At 49.6% G+C, this 21,803-nt stretch overlaps 9 protein-coding genes across 9 annotated transcripts; 5 read left to right on the top strand and 4 right to left on the bottom strand.

Moving 5' to 3' along the window:
- Nucleotides 1–101: 101 nt before the first annotated feature.
- On the top strand, nt 102–1,214 carry N7510_005267 (fungal specific transcription factor domain-containing protein; the record flags this gene model as incomplete). The annotated part of the gene is made up of 1 exon (XM_056977193.1): nt 102–1,214. One exon carries the CDS (start codon nt 102–104, stop codon nt 1,212–1,214), a length of 1,113 nt encoding a protein of 370 aa, XP_056833225.1.
- Nucleotides 1,215–1,602: 388 nt separating this feature from the next.
- Nucleotides 1,603–3,423, top strand: N7510_005266 (tubulin alpha chain; the record flags this gene model as incomplete). Its single annotated transcript, XM_056977192.1, has 7 exons — nt 1,603–1,614; nt 1,789–1,847; nt 1,912–2,065; nt 2,127–2,214; nt 2,269–2,340; nt 2,396–2,899; nt 2,954–3,423. The coding sequence occupies 7 exons, from the start codon at nt 1,603–1,605 to the stop codon at nt 3,421–3,423; spliced, it is 1,359 nt and encodes a 452-aa protein (XP_056833224.1).
- Nucleotides 3,424–4,461: 1,038 nt separating this feature from the next.
- Nucleotides 4,462–5,682, bottom strand: N7510_005265 (alginate lyase family protein; the record flags this gene model as incomplete). Its single annotated transcript, XM_056977191.1, has 1 exon — nt 4,462–5,682. The coding sequence occupies one exon, from the start codon at nt 5,680–5,682 to the stop codon at nt 4,462–4,464; it is 1,221 nt and encodes a 406-aa protein (XP_056833223.1).
- Nucleotides 5,683–7,949: 2,267 nt separating this feature from the next.
- On the top strand, nt 7,950–9,857 carry N7510_005264 (DUF2264 domain-containing protein; the record flags this gene model as incomplete). The annotated part of the gene is made up of 1 exon (XM_056977190.1): nt 7,950–9,857. The coding sequence occupies one exon, from the start codon at nt 7,950–7,952 to the stop codon at nt 9,855–9,857; it is 1,908 nt and encodes a 635-aa protein (XP_056833222.1).
- A 1,406-nt stretch (nt 9,858–11,263) lies between these two features.
- N7510_005263 (Glycoside hydrolase family 88 protein) lies at nt 11,264–12,353 on the top strand (the record flags this gene model as incomplete). Its single annotated transcript, XM_056977189.1, has 3 exons — nt 11,264–11,504; nt 11,578–11,782; nt 11,840–12,353. The coding sequence occupies 3 exons, from the start codon at nt 11,264–11,266 to the stop codon at nt 12,351–12,353; spliced, it is 960 nt and encodes a 319-aa protein (XP_056833221.1).
- Nucleotides 12,354–13,939: 1,586 nt separating this feature from the next.
- N7510_005262 (uncharacterized protein) lies at nt 13,940–15,195 on the bottom strand (the record flags this gene model as incomplete). The annotated part of the gene is made up of 4 exons (XM_056977188.1): nt 13,940–14,366; nt 14,417–14,425; nt 14,488–14,972; nt 15,019–15,195. 4 exons carry the CDS (start codon nt 15,193–15,195, stop codon nt 13,940–13,942), a joined length of 1,098 nt encoding a protein of 365 aa, XP_056833220.1.
- Nucleotides 15,196–15,716: 521 nt separating this feature from the next.
- Nucleotides 15,717–17,427, top strand: N7510_005261 (cytochrome P450; the record flags this gene model as incomplete). Its single annotated transcript, XM_056977187.1, has 5 exons — nt 15,717–15,945; nt 15,996–16,081; nt 16,133–16,894; nt 16,947–17,177; nt 17,236–17,427. The coding sequence occupies 5 exons, from the start codon at nt 15,717–15,719 to the stop codon at nt 17,425–17,427; spliced, it is 1,500 nt and encodes a 499-aa protein (XP_056833219.1).
- A 1,083-nt stretch (nt 17,428–18,510) lies between these two features.
- Nucleotides 18,511–20,811, bottom strand: N7510_005260 (DEAD-domain-containing protein; the record flags this gene model as incomplete). Its single annotated transcript, XM_056977186.1, has 1 exon — nt 18,511–20,811. One exon carries the CDS (start codon nt 20,809–20,811, stop codon nt 18,511–18,513), a length of 2,301 nt encoding a protein of 766 aa, XP_056833218.1.
- A 101-nt stretch (nt 20,812–20,912) lies between these two features.
- On the bottom strand, nt 20,913–21,305 carry N7510_005259 (uncharacterized protein; the record flags this gene model as incomplete). The annotated part of the gene is made up of 1 exon (XM_056977185.1): nt 20,913–21,305. One exon carries the CDS (start codon nt 21,303–21,305, stop codon nt 20,913–20,915), a length of 393 nt encoding a protein of 130 aa, XP_056833217.1.
- Nucleotides 21,306–21,803: the final 498 nt, after the last annotated feature.

Raw genomic sequence — 21,803 nt, 5'->3', positions numbered from 1 at the left:
CCTCTGGATATTATTAACGCATTGGGGTAATTAGTTGGAAAATGTTTCTCCCCCACCAGTGGCATGACTCGGACGTCTCCTGCGACGCATCGATCGTCAGGATGGACCCGAACCTGACCCTGGCGCACCTCACGCACAACGCCGCCATGATCCTACTGCACCAGCACGTCGCCTACCCACCTGCGACCTGGTGCGGTGTCGTCAAGCTGCCCAGCGCCTGCAGCGCCGAGACGTGCCTGCTTGCCGCCATCGAGATCGCCTCCATCGCCGACAAGTACCTGTGCTATATGGGGGGCATCGTCAACAGCCAGTTCGCCTTTTGCGGCTTCGTTGCCGCCCGCATGCTGCTGGTGCATTGGCTCTCTGTTACCCGGGAGGCGGGGGATCCTCTGGCGCCCGAGTTCTTCAGTCTCGTGGATAGCTTGAAGGACATGTCACGCCGGTGGAAGGGCAGTGACGGCAGGGACGGGCGGGATATAATGGGTCAAGACGACGGCGACAGGTGGCCGAGTGAGCCGGACCTGATGACCCGATACGCCATACAGCTTCAGCTGATGCATTCCCGATGCATGGCTGGCCTGGATGCACACGCTTCGGTCGGCGACATACTATCGGATGCCAGCCTGGATGGCCTTCTGGAAAAGCAGCAGCCCATGGCAGGCGGTAATACATCCCGCCGAGACATGATATGGCCCCAAACACCGGGTCTGGGCCTGGGAAGCATGATACCCTCGGGTTTCACGCCCTTCATACATCCCACAAGTTATCTACCACGCCCATCGATCTGTCCACACCCGCCGATCGCGTATGATCCCCGCGGCACACCCGTTCGCCCCGATGATGTGAGCCCGCGGCGGCGGCAGCAGCAGCAGCAGCATGATGCACAGCGACGGAAGCATTACGGTACCAACACGGCAACGACAGGGGCCCCGAACATGATAGGGACGACTCCAACTTCGACGGCGGCTGTGGTGGGACTCTTGGGGTTGGGCATGGAGAACAACAACAGCAGCAGTAATGGTGGTGGCGAGGACGAGGACGAGCTGACGGCCATGTCGCATATGCTGTTGGGCCAGCAGTTCCTCGAGTTGGACCGTGTTATAACGCTGGATGGAACCGATTTCTTCGGTCCTACAACGCCGGGAGTAGCCTTGGACAACGGCGTAGTGGCGAATGGAAACCTGGACTTCCTTTGGCACTGCGGTGGCAACTAACGGCAAGTGTTGGGCCAGACAAATATGGCACAGAGTGTATATGCTAGGCTAGATACAGAATGGATCGAAACCAGTTTCACCGCTTTACTCTCTTCGGTTCGTCACTAAACCCATTGCGAAATACGCTAGCCTATATTTGACCGAGCTACTTTTAAAATACCGAAAAGGATGGTAAGAGACAGTCACATGATAGATAGATCTCCTGGTTCACTCGAAATATTCGTACAGCTGTGTTGACGCTCGAAGTTGGGGCAGACCGCCCGCCATGGTATTAGGCCCCTCTTTTTACCCATTGTGGATTCCAGGTTTCTCGAAAATTTGAACCTCGACCTCCTTCCATGCTACATCTGTCTGCCTATATGCAACATAGTTCGAACGTTTGGTCAATATGCGCGGCGAAGTACGTGCTATCCTGTTGCTGTTTTGTGTTTGCTATGGAAATGGCTCAATCTGCGTCCATTCCTTTGCCCTACCTTGAACCACAAAATACGGACAGCCTTGGCTCCCATTACTTTTGTAGTTCAAGGTTAGACGAACCCTCCAAAGCCCGGAACGCCAGTTAATAATTTATTAGATCTGTCATCTTCACCTAGGCCAAGCCGGTACCCAATTGGGTAATGCTGCCTGGGAGCTGTAAGTTTACGCTGCCTCGTGGTTCATTCGGCACTCGCTAACCGATAGATGGACGATGATATAGTTATCTGCTCGAGCACGGCCTGATGCCCAATGGACGTCTAGATACCAATCTTGCCGAAGAAATTGGCCGGGGCGGCTCTTATGAGACCTTTTTCACTGAGACCGACAACGGCAAATACGTCCCACGCTCGATCTTTGTTGATCTTGACCCTTCTGTGCGTATCGAGCGACCACGGGGTTGAAAGAAATTAGTGCTGACACATTGGCGGTGTATAGCCTATTGACGAGATACGCACTGGCACCTACCGCCATCTGTTCCACCCTGAGCAGTTAATAAGTGGAAAAGAGGACGCGGCTAACAACTGTATGATCCTCCAGTATCTTGAAGCCATGCGATGAGCAAACTAATACATAGTAGATGCTCGTGGTTATTACACTATCGGCAAGACGCTCGTAGATGACGTTGTTGACCGGGTTCGCCGGGTGGCCGGTGTGTATATTGAACCTCCCCTTGACTGATGATCGTTCAATTAATTCCATTACAGATAATTGTTCTTCTCTTCAAGGTTTCCTGATCTTCCGTTCCTTTGGTGGGGGAACAGGCTCTGGTCTTGGCGCACTCTTACTCGAGCGTCTTTCCACTGAGTATAGCAAAAAATCGAAGCTGGAGTTTGTTGTTTACCCGTCCCCCTGCGTGGCGACTGCCGTGGTGGAACCATACAACGCCGTCCTTTCTACACACAGCACCATTGAGAACTCTGACTGCTCTTTTCTCGTTGACAATGAGGCCGTCTACGATATATGTAAGCGTAACCTGGACATCCCTCGCCCTGGATATGACCATCTCAACCGTCTTGTGGCCCAGGTCGTTAGTTCTATTACCTCCAGCTTGCGTTTCAATGGCGCCCTCAACGTCGACTTGAACGAGTTTCAGACAAATCTTGTGCCATTCCCACGTATTCACTACCCTCTTATCTCATATGCTCCTGTCATATCTAGCAACAGAAGTGGCCACGAGAGCTTCAAAGTCAAGGACCTCACTATGCAGTGTACGTGCTTTCTTTCATTTTCTGTCAAGAATCTTCCTAATAACGACTTGGTAGGCTTCGAACCGAAAAACCAGATGGTCGTATGCGATCCTCGCAAAGGCAAGTATATGGCTGTTGCTCTTCTGTACCGTGGTGACGTCGTGCCTCACGACTGTACGCAGGCTGTGGCTGGCATCAAGGCTAAGGCTTCTTTCAACTTGGTTGAGTGGTGCCCAACGGGCTTCAAGCTCGGGATTAATTACCAAAGTCCTACGAGTGTGCCTGGTAGCGAGCTTGCTCCTGTCAGCCGCTCGGTTACTATGCTCTCCAACTCCACCGCTATTGCCGCAGCCTGGAATCGTCTTGACCACAAATTCGACCTCATGTACTCCAAACGTGCTTTCGTCCACTGGTATGTGGGTGAGGGTATGGAGGAGGGTGAGTTCTTCGAGGCTCGCGAGGACCTGGCGGCCCTGGAGAAGGACTACGAGGAGATCGCCGGTGATACTGTCGGCTCAGACTGGGAAGTGGATCTTGAATTCTGATTGGGCTACTTATTATGATGGGTATTCATTAATCGTGTGGAACTTGCCATTTTCTACGATATCTTGTCTCGCTCAAGTCTCCTTCGAGATCTTACTTTGAGATAGTTACTAGTCAATTGTTTATCATTCTAGGACAATCGTCATTCCTCCCTATTGCAGTCTGTCTCCTGTCCTCGTGAAGACGACCCTCACACTTCTCACATTCGTAATTGTTTGTCTGAGATCCGTTATTTTCATCCTTAGATACATTACTAGAGCTCGGTATGGCGGAAAACGATGAAGAGATGGTACGCAAGGCCAAGAAAATTTTTCCTATGCTTATCCGAGCAGACAGAATGCAGACAACAAGGAAGGTGAATTGGACGTCTCTCGGAACACACCTCTAAGTAGATTACTAAATCCTGACAAACACTTCTGAAAACAAAGGTGATGACTTGTCCAAAATCCAGCGAACGAGGGAGCCCGTAAATACACTGGTCTCAAAATATGCCGTGGAGCATTTAATACGGAAAGCGGCGAATTGGATCTCGAATCCGAATCGAAGGAAGTGGAGAAGTATAACAAATCTGTAGCAGATCGACACAAAGGTTGAATGTGTCTGAATCGGAGTGCTTTTTGAATTTACATGAATTGACCAGCAGCAGAATGTCATATGGTTCGGCATGAAAATTCTGGATGAGAAACGCTGTTTGAGACAAGGCATAGCCTATACAACGCTGATACAATGGCTGTTTTTATCCCGTCATTTACTACCGTACCAAGAGACTCTCAAAATACGCTTCATGAGTAGAGTAACTATAAGAAGCATAGCGTAATGCAAAGTAAGGTTTGAGAATAAACCGGAGACAAACTACGTAGTGAGACTGATTCCGAGCACCCTTTATAGGAAACAATAATCCGAGAGAATGAGGTCACTACGGATTTCCGAGCCAGGAATATCGAGACTCGGGAAGAGTAATACATCCAGTCTAAAATTTCCCGGAGATCTCGAGATCCTTATCCCTTATTTACTCATTTATCATGAACCCAAGCTTCCCTTCATTTCGAGTCCTCATCCACCTTGACCGCATCAAGCTGCTCCGGCGCCGGTCTCAACAGCCACAGGTCATCCGAAGGCGGCAGCTGTAACCTACCCACGGCCTCCTTCGCTCTCTTGTGGCCTGCATCCGCCGCCGCCCGAATGATATCCGCCGCGGCGTAAGCCTTGAAATCCAGCTCGGGGAACGCCCATATGTCGCTGTTTGTCGCCGCGGGTATCACAAAGTCCACCGCGCGCGCGATGCTCCCCTCGCCTCCCGGACCGGCAAAATCCCACAAGTTGACCCCGACCTTGCGCCCCACGCAGGCGAGACGCGTTAGGGCAAGAAGATTGAAGGTCGAATAATGCCAGCTGCGGGTTCGGCGGAGCTCCTCAGGCTGGGAGCCGTCCGGGGCGATGGTCTCGGTGACGTGAGCGAGCGCGGCGAGCGCCTCGTCGCGGGCGCGAGCCGTGTCGTTGACGAAGAGGGCAATGGCGGCCATCTGCATGGCCGCGAAGCTGCCGTGATTATTACGTTGGGCGTGCTCCTCCCGGCCGAACGGGCTGTCGGTCAGCCACGCAAGGAAGTCGAGGTTCCACGCCCGGAACCTCTCAGCGTCATCGTAGGACCAGCCGGGAGCCCGCGAGGGGATGTTGCTGGGTGGGCAGGTCCCGGCGCCGCCGGTGGCTAGGATGGTGGCCGCGTCGAGAACGCTGGTGTAGGCCTGGGAGAAGTCGATGATGCCGATGAAGCGGCCCGTGTTAGCGTGCGGGATGAGCTGGGCGTGGCTGAGGTTGGGGTTCATGCGGGTCTCGGGCGTTACGAACCAGGCGCGCAGGATGTCACCAGCGTGTCGCGCGTATGCCTCATTTTCCGTGTAGAACCAGGCCAGGGCTAGAATGGTGGACGATGTGAAGACTTTTTCCCAGTAGACGCGGTCGGTATAGTAGAGAACCTCCGGATTTTTCTTTCCGTCGCGCTGGATGTAAGGCTTGCCATCCGGTGAGTCCTGCGACGGCCACCAGTAGGGCGCCTGGCTGGTGTAGTCGTGTATGTCCCCACTAGGCGGGGGTTTCTTCTTCATGGTGACGGACCAGGGGCCTTGCGTCAGCCACTCATCGGCCTGCCTCGTCAGAACTCCCAGCGTTGCCTGTAGGGCGAGATCAGTGCCTTCGCGCAGACGTCGCCGGGCTTCGGTGAGCCTGAAGCCATCGAGAACAACTGTTTGTGGACATGTCATGTTGAATCAACTTAGACCTTGAATGGGTATGCATCAGGCGCACATTCCCAAACGATCCTAACGTCGTCGGCCTTCCATTCTCCTTTACATCGTGAGTTTCAGCTAGTTCCTTCGGCGGGTACGTAGATTCCCCGGATCTCCGTGAACAACGACAGCGGACCATTTTTAGCCCGACATACCACCCAAATGACCTCGGCGCACTTCTATGAAGAATCGCTCCGATGCAAGGCGACATGAACTACTAATCTCCATGCCTAGTTTATTAGACTAATAATGAGCACATAGATGGGAAACTTGTCGCCCTGAACTGTTTATCTCACATGTTGTTCCTAATATACCATGAACTACCGCAGCTGGAATCAAGGAACTGATGCGCAAAAACCATGACATGCTGTCTGTTCTCATCCAATGATCTGCTACTAGCCAGTGGGCTTCTACGAGAAGAAAGCGGGTCCGCCATCCAAGTCGTCTGTAATCTATGCAAATGATATCCACACCCGATACGCAACGAAGGACGTCTCTCTACGCGTCACGGAGGGATGTAAATATCTGTTGAGGGCAGGCATATAGAGTGATGAGAGACCATCCTTATCAAAATGGTTGTTGCTGTTAGCTAGTCCTCGAAATGGGGTGCGGTATAGGTTCCAAGATCGGCTTAGGTTCTGCGATTCTAAAATTTTGGAGCAGAGCGGCTCCGTGCTCCGGCTGAACTTCAAATAATTGCAAGTTTGGCAAGATAAAGCCTTTTGGGCGGATCAAATGATCATTCATCTTATTTTATTTATCATTATTTGGCCGTTTTTGTCACTGCCTCTAGTCGCATCGAGATATAGCTTCGTCATTCCTCAAGTTAACTGGAATATGTTTGTATATGAAATGTTTAGTACTAAAAAATCTATTTCCCCGTTCATCTAGTAGCATCTACGCTCTTAATGGTTAGTGTGGTATACGAGCCTGAGTCTACATATTCTTTACGCAGCGCTATACCACCACGCTCAACAAATTTTCATCTAATGAATGTTCGCGGGGAGCGCCTAAGTTAAACTGGCTAATTAGAAGAATATACACTAGACCTAATCTTATGACGGTGCTTTTTAGCTTAAAACCTACCATCTATTATTGAATCCTCCTATTAACCCTGATACAACGATGTTGCTTTTAGACCTCACCACAACCCTAGGCAGGCCGCAGCGGGCTAGTTCTCCCTGTCGGAGCCTTGGCGGGCGCTTAGCTGGCTATCAAATGGACTAATCATAGGAATGCCCATGATTTGCATCATTGATGCGTGTTCAAGCGCTGTAGGGAAATGCTAGGAGGGCAAACATCCGGGATGAAGAGTTTGGGTGAGGTCAATGTCCAGTCGCTTGAGCTTCTAGTCGAATAGTTCGCGGGAAATATCAATCAGCGACAATATAGTCTAACACGTCACGTCGGCAACCCTCTTGAGGGCAGGGGCGGTGGGAATAAAAAAGTGAATGTGGAAATCAAAGACTTGGCGCCAAACGAAGTACTGTAGATTCAGCCTGTTAGGGTGTTGTTGCTCTTAAAACCTTCACTATGGCGAAAGTTCTTAGGCTTGGATGCTCGATCCGTATGCTTTCCAACGCTTCATCCACTTAGACATACTCTTGGTCGCCTCAAGTTTTGTACCATTCTAGGCCACATACAGTAACGGTTTGACCCGGTCCATGGCGTACGTTGTAGTTGTAAGTGACATAGTCCCCAAAACACCAAGTAAATGCGATATTCTACAACTTTGGAACTCAACAACCACAGCCTGTTATGAAGTCTTCCAGTATTTTTCTAATCTTTATAGGTGGATATAGCATATTTTTAAAATCTATATGGGGTGTAGACCAATGCGCAAAGGGAGAAAAATGTGCGCTTAAGATTATCAGTACCTCCTACCAAGGTTCTCCTGGACACACCAACTAAGAAAAACCGAGATAAGCATGAAAGGCAAGTAACCTGATTTCTATCCCGCATCCTGCCTCCGTGACCCACAGCGGACATCGGGAGATTGGCACCCGACACCTTTTCCGCTTTCCGCAACAGCGAGCTATACCATGCGGCTTTGAGCTTTGAGTGCCGATGATCAAATACAGACGGATGAAAGCATGAACGAAAGAAGACGTATTGATTAAATACAATGCTACTCTGACCTCCAGACATTCTGAGAGCCCATAACGTTTCTGCTCTCTATCTCGTTCACATTTTCCATCTGGTTTACTTTCCGCCAACCAACTCCGCCATACGCACCAAGAATCATGACGCTGCTGGATTCGTCTTGTATGTCTCAATGCAGACTTAACCCCTTGGCCAAAAATCCTTTCCGTACCAAACAAGATGTGGTTGCAGCATGTCAAAAGCTATTTGATCCATTGCTGGCATCTTTTTCGCCGGGCAAAGCCCGCGTGCAGCTTGATGCCTCGGGATCCACATGGGACCGCGCTGCCTGTGATTTGGAGGGATTTTCTCGGCCGCTGTTCGGGATCGCTCCTAGGGCTGCCGGGGGTACATCGTTCGCCTACTGGGATGTTTACCGTACCGGCTTACGGAATGGGACGGACCCATCGCATGACGAATTTTGGGGTAACATCACAGACATGGATCAGCGCCATGTAGAGGCTGCGGCTCTTGGCTACGGCTTGTTACTTGCGTCTGAACATCTCTGGGATCCTTTGGATACACAGACAAAGACCAGAGTCGCAGAGTGGCTGCAAAGTAGTCGAAACTCAAAACATGCCAACAACAATCATAAGTTCTTTCGTGTCATAGTTGACTTGGGCCTAGAACGAGTTGGCATCAGTGTCAATTCAGAACAGACAGAAGAATACCTGCAAGATTTGGAGACCATGTATATCGGGGATGGATGGTATCGGGATGGTGCGGACGTTGGAGATATGAGAAGAATCGATTACTATAACGCTTTTGCGATGCATTTCTACGGTTTACTATATGCTGTTTATAGGCCACAAGATGTTGCTCGCTCGCAGCGCTTTCGACTTCGAGCTCGCAAATTCGCTTTGAATTTTCAGCATTGGTTTGCTGATGATGGAGCTGGCATCCCTTTCGGCCGCAGCCTGGTCTACCGCCATGCCATGGCTGCTTTATGGGGCATGTTGGCTGTTGCAAATGAAGATCCTCTACCTTGGGGAGTTATGAAGGGGTTGTACTTGAGACATTTGCGATGGTGGGCTTTTCAGCCTATATCACGTCTTGACGATGGGCTCATGACGTTGGGGTACGCATATCCGAATCAAATGATTACTGAACGTTATAGCTCGCCTGGGTCCCCATGGTGGGCCATGAAAGTCTTTGCTCCTTTGTGCCTGCCAGAGACCCATCCATTCTGGGCTTCAGCAGAAATGTCCATGCCCGAACGAAAATCTGTCATCTCCTTTCCCATTCCTGGCATGGTTTTCACTCACCAACCGGCTCATTCTGTGATGCTCGTTTCTGGACCGGGAACAAATCTTGAAATGCGCGGAATGCATGAGAAATATAATAAGTTTGCTTATTCCTCAAGATATGGTTTCAGCATTGAAAGCGACTCTAGGGGCTTCTCGATCGAAGCTTTTGATAGTATGCTGGCCTTGAGTGACGACGGGAGACATTTTCGCGTTAGGGAAAATTGTGAAGATGTTCAAATTGCAAATGGAATTATTTTTTCCAGGTGGTATCCGTGGACCGATGTGACTGTCCAAACGTGGCTTATTCCTCACGAATGTTGGCATATGAGGGTTCATGAAGTTTCCAGTTCACGCCCGCTAAGCACAATTGAAGGGGGATTTGCTGTTCCAAAATTCGATTTCATGCAGGATAGGATATTCGAGCAAAAGTCTTCAGCATGGACTTGTGGCGCTATGGGCGATTTCAGTGGTATTGTCGATGCCTCAGACCCACCAAGGGTTGGGAGAGTACAGTCTCCCCATGGCAATACCAATGTCATGTACCCAAGGACGCTTGTGCCACAACTACAGGGAAATATTAAGCCCAACTGCACGCGGATTTTTGCTTCGGCTATTTTGGCAGGGCCGGATGGTTTGAGGATGAATGAACTATGGAAGTACCCTCCGAAGCCACCAACAGTCCAGGAACTACGAGAGAAAGTATCAAAGGAGGGTGTATCGGTTGAAATCGCGCAGGATATTTTGAGGACTTTAGGTGAATAAATAGTACATCGCTATCTGAGTTTTTTATTACGCTGTCAAGCTGGCTATCTTTCTTCTGTCTCATCTTTGATTTTATCGAGCGTATACTGAGGATTATTCCGATAAAATAGGTAATGTTAACCTGAAATGGGGCATTGTTTTCGTCCAGGTACTTGAGATTCAGTAGATGGCCATCGGATGAATCTGCGTGGAGTTTTTACATCCTCCAGAAGCCTTTTCTGTGACCATATGCCAGATCAAGAAAGAAAGCAAACAAAGAATTCAATTTGAGTGCTATGGTCAACAGGAGATCTAAGTTGAGAAAAGGAGGAAGAGACAGAGGAAGAGTCTCTGCTTATCTACAATAGTCTATGTCCTGTGTCACCTGTCAAACGCAGTCCTCAAACGTAGTCCCGTCTCTGTAGTCCCGTCACGCCTGGTCACACCATTGATCGACCGATTTCCGCATCAAATCCGCGATATTTTGCGATACGATCAGTATCAAGGGACCAGATTACGTAGGTTAGTAGCTCAAATCTCTAGGAGCTCTGGTGTTCTGTCATTTCAGCGGCGGAAGACTTCGGCAAGGTTAATCCCCCATATTCCAGAGTCAAAACCAATCATGGCATTTCATTATTCCCCTTCTGAATTAGCCCCGTGGTAAACACTTCCGCCCCCAAAATATCAAAGCGCCGGAGCTCTACCCTAGAAGAAAGACCGTTGGGTTCGGGATATCGGCCGCCCGCGACTTACCCCGTAGCCCGAAAAGAAAATTCGGGTTTTATTGGTCAGTTGCTATTAATTTTGATGTTCAAAGGCTAAGAAACTAATATTCCATTATTGTTTATTATCACTCCGGTTAAAACTTTTCTATTATATACACCGTGTTAGATCATGGACGAATTAGGTAACCGCTTTCCTTTTTTTGAGCCCCGGACGCTCTCCGGAGGTTGTGCTATACCGACGACTCCAGCATCTGTTACAAACGATCCTTTAACAGAAAAGACACAGGCAGTGAATAGTCCAGTCTTAGGTAGACAGATTGACTACACCTTCGCTGGACTATATACGGAAAACTGTCTCGCCAAAATCTGGGATATTGCATCCCGCTATTTGAGTGTATGTTTCGTCTCATATTCATCTCACGTCGTTGGGTGTTCAAAAAATCAGACATGTTGATGGCCGTATAGCATCTCCCCAATGAGTACCCCGAGTGGGTCCCTACTCATGGCGAGAACAAGGGTCGTTATATCACGAGAGATGCGCGGTTTTGGACTTGTGGATTTTTCCCAGGCTCCTTGTATGCTTTACTTGAGCGTGCCACAAAGTTTCCCAGATCCTTGTCGATCGCTGCAGAAGTGGATTCCGTCTGCCTTTATGATCAACTTCTTTCCCTTTGCCGTCGTTGGTGTGAACCCATCCGAGAGATGGTGACCAGAACGGATACGCATGACATGGGGTTCATTGTGATGCCTAGTCTTCAAATGGATTGGGAGCTGACGGGCAACAAGGCCAGCCTAGAGGCAATTGTCACTGCCGCCAATAGTTTAGCTTCGCGTTTTGATTCACGTGTTGGGGCTGTCCGGAGCTGGGATCGCATGCAAAGCCACCGATACCACGTGGAAGACAAGGACGAGAATTTCCTAGTCATAATCGACAGCATGTGTAGTAAGTCTGTCGCGAGTCATTTCCTTTTTGCCTCACATTCATAGAAACCTGGAAGCTGACTGGACCCCGGTAGACATGGATCTCCTGTTCTATGCGGGTTACCATACAAAGGATCAGAAACTCATCGACATTGCTACTGTCCACGCTCATACAGTCCTTCGTACCATTGTGCGCCCCGATTTCTCAACCTTTCACGTGTGTAACCTAGACCCTAAGAGTGGGAAGGTGAAGTTTCAACAGACACACCAAGGATATGCAGACGATTCCACGTGGAGCAGGTATTTTTTTCAACCCTTAATTTACTGCACCGCTGATTGGTTCGGTTCTCTGTTTAGGGGCCAGGCATGGGCAATCCTTGGATACACCCAAACTTATATGTGGACGAGAGATCCCATTTTCTTGAAGGCGGCAATTCGTCTTTCGGATTATTTTCTTCGGCGCCTTTCGCAGTCCTCACACGACCATCCTCATATCCCGTTATGGGATTTTGACGCACCTTCTAACGGCGAGAAACCTCCGCCACGGGATACTTCCGCCGCAATGATTGCCGCGAACGGATTTCTCTTGTTGCATCAGGTATTAGAGAGCGATTCCGTTTATCTCGAGGCTGCCCTCAACATTACCGAAGCAGTAGCGGCGCATTCTTTGTCTTCCCAGATAGCAAATGTTCACATAGATAAAAAGGGCGAAGTGGTGGCACAAGGGAATGGTTTTGACTCTATTTTGATGAACGCCACCGCGAACAAAAATGGGAGCGCTATTATATCGTATAGTGACCACGGTTTGGTATACGCTGACTATTACTTTTTGGAATTTGGCAACAAATTGATGCGGATGAGAATTTTGTAATTAGTCATGGGTTACACGATCAACAGGGCGACCATGCCACCAGAGACACTAGGTTCCTATATATTGCCCTTGTTCACCTAGTCCAAGGCATATGAAGTACAACAATGGATTGCTTGATTCTGATAAGGCTTGTTTGAAAGTTGGGAGAGTACACAGTATTGGTCCGTCGTGTGAGGATTTTCCGTCCCATGGATGGATTGACTCCCATGATTTCTATAGCAACATGACCATGCATAATCGTGGTCGAATCTTCTGTTTTGATAGTGCCCTGTTTAGAGACAAAGCTTGTGAAGTGGCTTCGATAATTACACAAGCGTATATCTGAAGTTAAATCAAGGATCTAATGTTTCTTGTGACGGTATTTCATTCCCACTCTGTCCGTAAATTGTGTAGCTGGCTTATCCTATACATAAATCCGTATGGTACTATGTGGAAAATCCTGTGTATAATTCTATATAGAATTCTTGATTACGTCGCTTGTTCATTGATCATTATTGGTTATGGGTGCTTGAGGGGTCAGCGCCCACTGCCGCTTGTAGATAGACCTTCCCTTTTGGGAGATCACAGTCAATACAACTTACTCCTTTCGTTTCGTCTCCAAGATCTCCATGATAAGGTCTCTGCGTTGGCTCTTCGACTTCCCCTGAGTCTCACCGCCATTAAATATACTGATTCTATGTGTCGAAGTTGGCTGCTTTAATAGACCCTTCCTTGATTGTCTCCTTAGGTTTTGGCTCGTTGTATGACCTGATTTTTGAATGAGGTCATTTGGTGTATTCAGTATCCTTATCCGTCTTCTTGTTGGCTCCTCGCTCTTTAGATTCGTCGACTGTTTATATATGAGGACGAGTAGTAGGGTATAAAACAAAGAATATCTAAGCACCATACCTAGGTGCTCCACAGGGGCAGGGTCTGGATGCGAAAGGCTTTTACTCAAGAGGCTTGATTTATCGTGGTTTTGAATGGTGGAACACGCAGCGGTTAACGCGCGGCTTCTTCGCTTCTGATTGGCCTTCGCATTACAATGGGCTTTTTACGACACTATCTTCTTAAAAGTAGAGTTTTCCCGGCTTTTATGATGTCGTTACAAAAGTGTACAGAATTTTAGTGAAAGGGTTTGAATAGAATCGAGAAATTAGACCAAGCTGCTTCCTACACGGATTCCATACTAGGCCTAATTGCTTCAATTTTTAGGGTGTCCTACTGACGAAGCCATTTCATAAGCCCTATATTCTTCGTCGGGAATTTTTGAAGCTCACACCACTATCTCTTGAAGTTCTTTGCATAACTCAAATCCTCTCTTGAGCGAATCGGCTGCCGACTGCCTAGAGCTACACGAGAATGTTGTCCACTTTCACAAATCATTACAGCACAACGCGATGATATGTAGATTTCACATTGGAAAACGTTTTGAAAATGGGTATGACTACAGGTATGCAAAATATGAGCATAGAAGGATTGATTTTGTTACGTGGTCTACTCGTAAACCAGCCAGAAGATAATACAAGCTTCATCGGGCAAATGAAATATTGCTTGATTTGTTGGCACGAAATGTAATTATCCTCCATGATATCACTATCTCAAACTCATCTTCGAGCGCGAAGATCATCATCATCATCCACATGCACTTCCACTTCATCTATGACGCGAATATCTCGCCTGTCCCGATCATTCCAAAGCGTCTCCTGACTTGGACTTTTCGGGGTGTCTTTCTGGGCCTCAGCATCGGATGAGTTCTGGTAAAAATTTGGTCCTTCATAGATTCTTCTATGCTTGGCTGTTCGAGGGACTGACCCGAGACTAATGGGCTGAGAACCGCTACTCTGACCAGAGCTTGAATTCCCCCTGCTTCGCAAGAAGCCGAATAAGCCTTTCAAGGCAGGCAATGAGAGGGCAATAATGAAGGCACTGATCTCCGCACTAGACCAGGCCACCACAACGGAGAAGAACCATGTGATGTCTTCGGGGTGTTGAATGGCAACGATCATAGAGACCATGCGGAGAATTGATGTACTAAGTTAGGTTAGACAGGACCTTTAGAAGAGGTCGTGAAAAAGTCTTACACAATAGCACTAGATGAGCAACAGTCAGCCAATACCATCATTATCATCAAGCGAGCTTCCAGAAAACCTACAGAACCCCGAAGCAAATCACAAACCACAAGACCAACTTCCGAATTAAATTGACCTGCAATCCGAGGACAATTTTGGTTGGCAATATTAGAATAAGTGAATCACAGATAATTGTGAGTACCGAAGTCGAGAGAAAGACAGCTGTAGAGCCTATGCATTTGCCTTTCACCGTAGGGTCCCATAGGGCCTGGAGTGGAATACATTGAAGTGCAATGACAAGTGCCTGTGAGACAAATACAGCCGTCACAAATGCAAATGAAATGCGCAGGTATAGCTGAAATCGTGGCATTGGGTTGAGACGGGCGTAGAAAAACAAACCGGAGACGCGACAGTGCCAGAGGCTCAAAAAGTAGATCATCTGGGCAGCGACAAGCCATTTGTACATGAGAACCAGGTTTTTTGGGTGGCCCATAATCACCATAAGGTGCTGACCGCCACCATAGTGAACGTCCATGAGAGACAGCGCCATGTCGAGCCAAGCGACCAGCTATGACCATTAGTTCTGTGCCAGAGATATTGGAAAGGAGTCATACTTGTGCGATAACGATTGTATAATCATCCCAACCTAACTCTCGAATCAAATACCCTCGGGCATATAGGCGAGCCAAAACCACAATGGTTGACAGTGTTGTCGTGACTACCATACCGATAGCAGCCGGTTTCCGGCGATCTTGGGCCAAAAAGGCCGGCGAATTATGTGCCGTAGACATTACAGTGATGAGAGGAAGGCTCAGAAGGTGTATCTGTCTAGAAGGGAAGTCTTTCTCGAGGCAAAAAACGCCTTTGTTGCCCTGTCACCTGGAGAGCGTCAATTTCTCCTTCTTCGGATCATGTCTTGGGGCCGGGCCGCCGTGACATGTGGAGAATCGAAATCTGATCCTTGTCGCTGGATCCATCCATCAAACCGCTTGCCCTTTTTTGTGCTAGTAATGCTCTCATGGGCAGCCCCTTTGTTACATACTAGTGCCCCTTTATGCTTGCACAATGCCCCACAAGGAAACGAGGGCTATGTCGTAACCTTTCTTGGTCAAGTGCTATGCGAGGACGGGACACAATGCGCCCGAACACCTGCGGCTTATTGGAGGGGAATAATATTCCCAGAATCCTTTGATCCTCTCCTGGCGACCCAGCGCTCCGGTATTAGAATGGCAATACCCACCGCCGGTGTTCTCCCAAGAAAACCCCTGCTGAAATCACATTCTCTTGTCTCTTGTTGACTTGGCCCAACACAATGGTGCCTTTGACGACACCGGAGCTGATGGTGTCACTCAATGGGCGCATTGCGTGGGCTTTGCTGCTTGTTGGCGCAGTTATTGCTCGCGCGATCATTAGACGGTACTGGACGCCTATTAGGGACATTCCAGGCCCATTTTTGGCATCTTTCTCGAGTCTCTGGCAGGTCTATCAGCTATGGAAAGGCCACACCGAAGACGAGGTTATCAAGCTGCACAAAAAGCATGGTATGCTTGCTCAACCTACCTTCAAGAGCCCCCTTGCCAATCAGCGCCAGGTTATTTTGTTCGTATCAGGGACAATGAAGTCAGCGTATCTCATCCAGACGCAGTTCGACAGCTTCTTCACGCCAATATCGTTAAAGTATGACGAGAGCCTTTTATACATGATAGTATCTAAATTGCTGTTTAATAGGGTCCATGGTATTCGATTTTCAGCCTTCCGGACTATCATTATGTCAACCAGATGTCAGAATTAAATCCTCGGCGACACATCGAGAAGGGTCGCAATGTCGCATCGGGGTACGCTCTTTCCAATATCATCAAATCCGAATCCTACGTCGACGTAGTCTTGCATCTTTTCACTTCCCGTCTGAACGACTTCTGCAAGTCCGGCGAGCCGGTCGAGTTTAACCGGTGGTTCACCTTTTTCGCCTTCGACGTCCTCGGGGAAGTGACATTCTCCAAGTCTTTTGGGTTCGTCCAGTCTGGAACAGATATCCGAAACGCCATCGCAAATACCAGAGCATTGGCTCTTTACATAGCCGTTATGGGGCACTACACCTGGCTTCATAATCTGACCCTAGGAAACCCCCTTCTTAGCCGGTTAGGCATCCAACCCACTTCGCACATCTTTGATACCTGCCTTGCCGCTATTGATATGCGGAAGAAGAATCCTGATGCCCGGAATGATATGATGCAGAAGTGGCTGGACACTCATGCTAAGTATCCTGATCGCATGGAAGAGAATGAAATCTTTGCTGCTGCTGTTGCGAATGTTGGTGCTGGTGCAGATACTGTCAGCGCTACGATGCAGTCCCTTTTCTACTTTTTAATTCGCAGTCCCCACCATCTACAACGGTTGCATGAGGAGCTCGATGCTGCTCACGCTCGTGGAGAGCTTTCGCCTGTTATTCAATATGCCGAAGCACAGACCCTCCCATTTCTTCAATCTTGTGTATGGTTTGAGAAGTTTGTCGCAAAGCATGGAGGCTAACCCTCTCGGCTAGATCAAAGAGACATATCGGTTCCATGCCGCCGTGGCCCTCGGTCTACCACGTGTCGTGCCCAAAGAGGGGTTGACCATTGGTGGACGTTTTTTCCCGGAAGGCGTCATTCTGAGCGTCAATCCTTGGGTCTTCCACCGAAACCCTGAGCTTTTCGGCGAGGATTGCGATAATTTCAACCCAGATCGTTGGCTGCAGGGTGAAACGTCGAAAATGGAGTCATTTTTGATTCACGTATGTACAATTTTCAATTACCTGCTCTGATTTATTTACTGATAAATGTTCCCGGAAGTGGGGGGCTGGTTATAACCAATGCCCAGGGCGAAACCTCGCCCACTTCGAGATCTCAAAGCTTGCGGCTACATTATTTCGGGATTACAATATTCAGCAAGTGGATCCTAAACAAGAATGGCAATTCCAAAACCATTTCACATACGTCCCGTCGGGGTGGCCTTGCAAGATTCGACGACGTTCGAGAGTATGATCGGTATGACCCTAAAGCCATCTGCCTCCAATATCTCACATATGGTGAACGGATCATACACTTTATAAACGACTACAGAAAAATAGGTAACCCATGGGTGACCATGATGTAGCTTAATCATTTAAAAATCGAGCAAGCTAATAGATCATATTACAACCCCGTTGGTAAATGTGTAGTCCTTATCCTCGTCGCGCTCGACTTTGCTAATTGCTAGAATGAACTCAGTGGGCTTACACAACCCAACGATGCGCATGGATTTGACGAGAGTTTCATATAGACGTCGAATTAGGGCTTGTCGTTCGCTAGAGGTCGAGTAGGCGCGTTGATTGACAAGGTGTAGATGGAGCTAGTCGGCGCATTCGGGGTCTGGACCAGCGACTAGCGTCGATATAGCTAGGATGTACCATTTGTTACTGCCTAGCTTGGTCGAGTGAAAGCACTGGTCACAATCGGTGAAGAGCTATGGAAGCTAAACGAGCTTATGGCGGCAGTTGGTGGCTGGTGGTGATGGCGATAGTAGATGATGTGTGTTGCGGGGTAATCTATGGACGATTGTTAGCTGTCCAGGACTTGAAGCAAGCAATGAGTCTCACAAGGTACGCTACCGCTCTCTCGTGGCCATGCGGCCGCCGGGCTTGTCCCGAGGCCCGGTTGCGATCCTCACTCACATGATATGATGCATCGCTAGCTGTTGAGCTCGCCAACGGGCGCGCTTCCCTAACCCGAGGCCTGAGCTCAGTGGCTGTGATGTGATTGGGTCTGTGGAGGTGAGCTGGAGCTGGAGCTGAGCGTCGCGATCGCTGTAGATAGTAATTCTGTTGAGATTCTTCGTCGTCTACCTCGAAGCTGCTGTCAGGATAGGGCCGGATGGATTTCCAATGCACTCTCGTACGGCCACAGGCCTGGGATGACCTACTGTCCCAACAGGCTGGTCAGAGATATCACAAAGAACACGTTGGATTGGGAAGTGTTCGTTCGTAGAAAAACGGGAGAGAGCAACACAAAGCAACAGTTAATCCAATAAACGGTATCTTCAATAATGCATTATAGACGGAATCTATACACAGTATATCAAATCTGAGATCATCGCTTTCTCGACGGCCGGGCATTCTTCTCGCGCCGCCTCTGCTGGAGCTTGCGTGCTTTCCGAATATCATCAGTCGAGTGAATCTCGCTCTTTCCACCAGCTGCAGCACCACCCGGTTTGCTGAAGTTACGTTCCTTGGCCGCCGCATTTTTCTTCATCTTCTCATAGTCGTCGCGGAGCGGATCTGCTCGCTTAGGCGCCTGGTCCTTTTGATGCCGGAATCGCCGTCCACCACCAAAGCCGGATTTGAATCCGTTCGACATCCCAGGTGTCTCAGCTTCACCGACACGAGGGATATGGTCAAGTCGCTTGCCCTTCTTCCATGCTTGGAAACGGCCGCTCCGGAAGCTGGCCGCGATCTTGGCACCGCTCTCACCGCGGACTAGCCGCTCGCCCTTTGACCCGTCTTCGTCGTTCTGTCGAGCCACGTACTTCTTGTGCCGTTTGTCCCAGCGCATAATGGAACGTGCCTCGCCGAAGCCCTTGGCACCTTCGTCTCCAGTAAGATCTATGGTTACGTTGCGAGACGCTTGGGTAAAGTTCTGGTTTGTGCCCGAGTGAACACCGTAGGCCCGGTCTTCAGCCATGTTGTGGTTGGCAGGTGTATATCCCATGAAGTAGTCGGGGTTTTGGAACGATGTGGCAGACACATCGTTTTTCTTGTTGTTTGGTTGTGAATACGCGGAAAAAGTGACCTCAAGATCGGAATCAGATGCCATCGACATGTTGTCACCCGCCTCTTGTGGAATGTCGTCGTCCTCCTCGTCAAACCCGTCTTCCGCAGCCGCATTGGTTTCCCCTGACTCGAGCGACTCGGATTGCTCGTTCGCCTGTGCCCGCTTCTTCTTCGCATCCACAGTCTTGCGGATGCGTTTGATTGTATCAATGGATGCGTCCCCTTCGGTTTTACCATTGCGTCGGTTATTGGCCTCGAAAATGGTCTCCTGTGGCCGGTAGCCACCGATCCGGGCAAGCATATTCTCACGCTCGGCTTCCATCTGGCTCGCTGCATCATTGAATAACGGATGAATTGTGGACCAGTCCTCGGAGGAGACAACCTGTTTGGCTCGCTTGGCACTTTCCAATGAAGCCGCATTGCGCGTGCGCATGTACAGCTTCTCACCCTTCTGGGCAACTTGTCTCTGGGTAGCAATGTCTGCATCTTCATCTAGGACCTTAGTCACCCATTCACAGCTCCGGGACAACGGATCCCGGGGGACGCATCCAGTGACCACGTCCTCGGCAAAGTTGACCTGGTCCCCAAATTGGCGGCCTAGAACCAGTCGTCGGCCAAGGAACAGCTGAAGATCAAGAAGGTACGGAACATCTGCGTCCCGAACCAAACTGTAACTCCATCCCTTCTGGCCAGCTCGAGCCGTACGGCCGACACGGTGAACAAAGATCTTTGGCTGCGACGGGAAATCGTAGTTGATAACGTTAGCCAGCACGGGAATGTCGATACCTCTAGCGGCCACGTCTGTGACGACCAGAATATTGGACAAGCCTTGTCTGAAATTCTCAACCTGGATCTTGCGAGCCGTTTGATCCAAGGAACCGTAGGCATAAGACGTTGCGAATCCTGCCTCAACAAGCAGAGCGTACAGGTAGTCGACATGATGCTGGGTCGCGGCGAACACAATTGTCGAGTGCTGAGAAAAGCCATGCTGGATATCGTCCGGCAACGGCGGGTCGAATGTGAGGAGTTTATGATGGAGGGCTCCCAGCGGCACGGTCACGATCACTGCGTCACCTGTCACCGTCTTACAGCAGCCTGTAGCATCCTCGCACTCCACGCGGACAGCATCCTGTCCCTGTGCGTTATCGCTCCAGGCCACTCGGGTTACTCGATGGTTCAGTTGCAGCGCATGGGGGCTCTCCAGTAGCGGCCCGGCGGTCCAGTCGACGATTCGATCGTAGCCGCCCTTCATGTATAGGTTGCGCTCAGTGATAAAATACTGGAGATATTTGCACGAAGCTTCGGCCGTACCCGTAGCGATCCACTGTTCAATCTCGCGGACGGCCTGCGGCGCCCACAGGCGCTCATCTTGGGTGATCAACTCATGCCGACTGATAAACTCCTGCATGAAATCATCGACGCTGCGGTCTTCCGCATCAGGATGGGCTTTGTAGTACCAGTCGACGTAGTCTGCGAACTCGTCGGCAACTTTCTTGGCCTTGAACTGGGCGCCGGCCCGACCCTGCGCTGTGTAGTACAGCGGGGTACCATCGTCGTAGTAATATTCGATCCCGAGGGCGCGAATGAGTTTGACGAGCGGATTCTGCGACGTTTCATGCATCCACGCCGCACCTAGAGACGTTTAGTCGCCTCGCAACAGGGGGTTGGAGTAGGGAGGGAGAAGAGGAGCAAAGTCCAGCAACCGAGAGTTCTGACACAGCGTCAAGCGTGATATCCAAAGGGCCCATCGCAAGCCCGGCGGTCAGTACCGACTCGTGTGTCCAAGGCACACATACCTAAGTCCCACGTCGTCTGGCCTCCGTTGCGCGTCGTGCAGATGCGACCACCGATGCGGTCTCGCGCTTCCAGAACGACAACATCGACTCCGTGGCGCTGCAAAGTCGAGGCGGCACGCAGGCCGGAGATGCCGGCGCCGATGACGATGATGCGCTTCTTTTTCTTTTCCTCCTGCAGAGGCTGTGGCTCTGGCGCTGGCATGACGGTTGGGCTGCATTGAAGGGTGTTGCGCAGCATCTCAGCCAGGCCAGAGCCACAATTACTTGGTTTACTCCGACTGGAGGATATCACGGAGGCATAGGCAAAGCTCTGAGACATCTTGAGTTGGCAGGTCGACATCTATGTGTAATTTGGTGGTAGTAGTGCTTGCTATCGATGTGTTGCGAGGGCTTGAGCAGTAGTTGCAGTGATGGAGTGGTAGATTGTAGCGTAGACGCTTGGAAGATATAAGTAAGGCTGTCCCTGCTGACACTAGACCAAAGCAGTATGTCCATCCTTTTATTATTACCGTCCATTTCTGGCCTAGTAACCGCATCCCGGGTCAAGTGATAGTGGAGTTTTACCCCAGAGAATTGTGTCAAAAACGCTATAGGGCTAGACCAAAAGCACCATGGACTCGACGAGCTAATACAGTCATTTTCATATTGACACATGGTTAACTACCCTAAGGAGAGACCAAGACAAAGACATAAAGACCAAGTAAGTGTTGGAGAACACCAGGATAGAGACAAAAGAGAAACGTAAATGACTGGAGGCGTCAGACATAATGAGCGATGTATATGACAAGCTTGACTGGTCAAAAAAATTGACAATTAG

This window comes from Penicillium lagena (genome assembly GCF_028827675.1).
Source record: "Penicillium lagena strain IBT 129212 chromosome Unknown utg000003l_segment0_segment0, whole genome shotgun sequence".
Taxonomy (NCBI): Eukaryota; Fungi; Ascomycota; class Eurotiomycetes; order Eurotiales; family Aspergillaceae; genus Penicillium; species Penicillium lagena.
The sequence above is the reverse complement of the archived record's forward strand: the minus strand, read 5'-3'. Positions and strand labels throughout refer to the sequence as shown.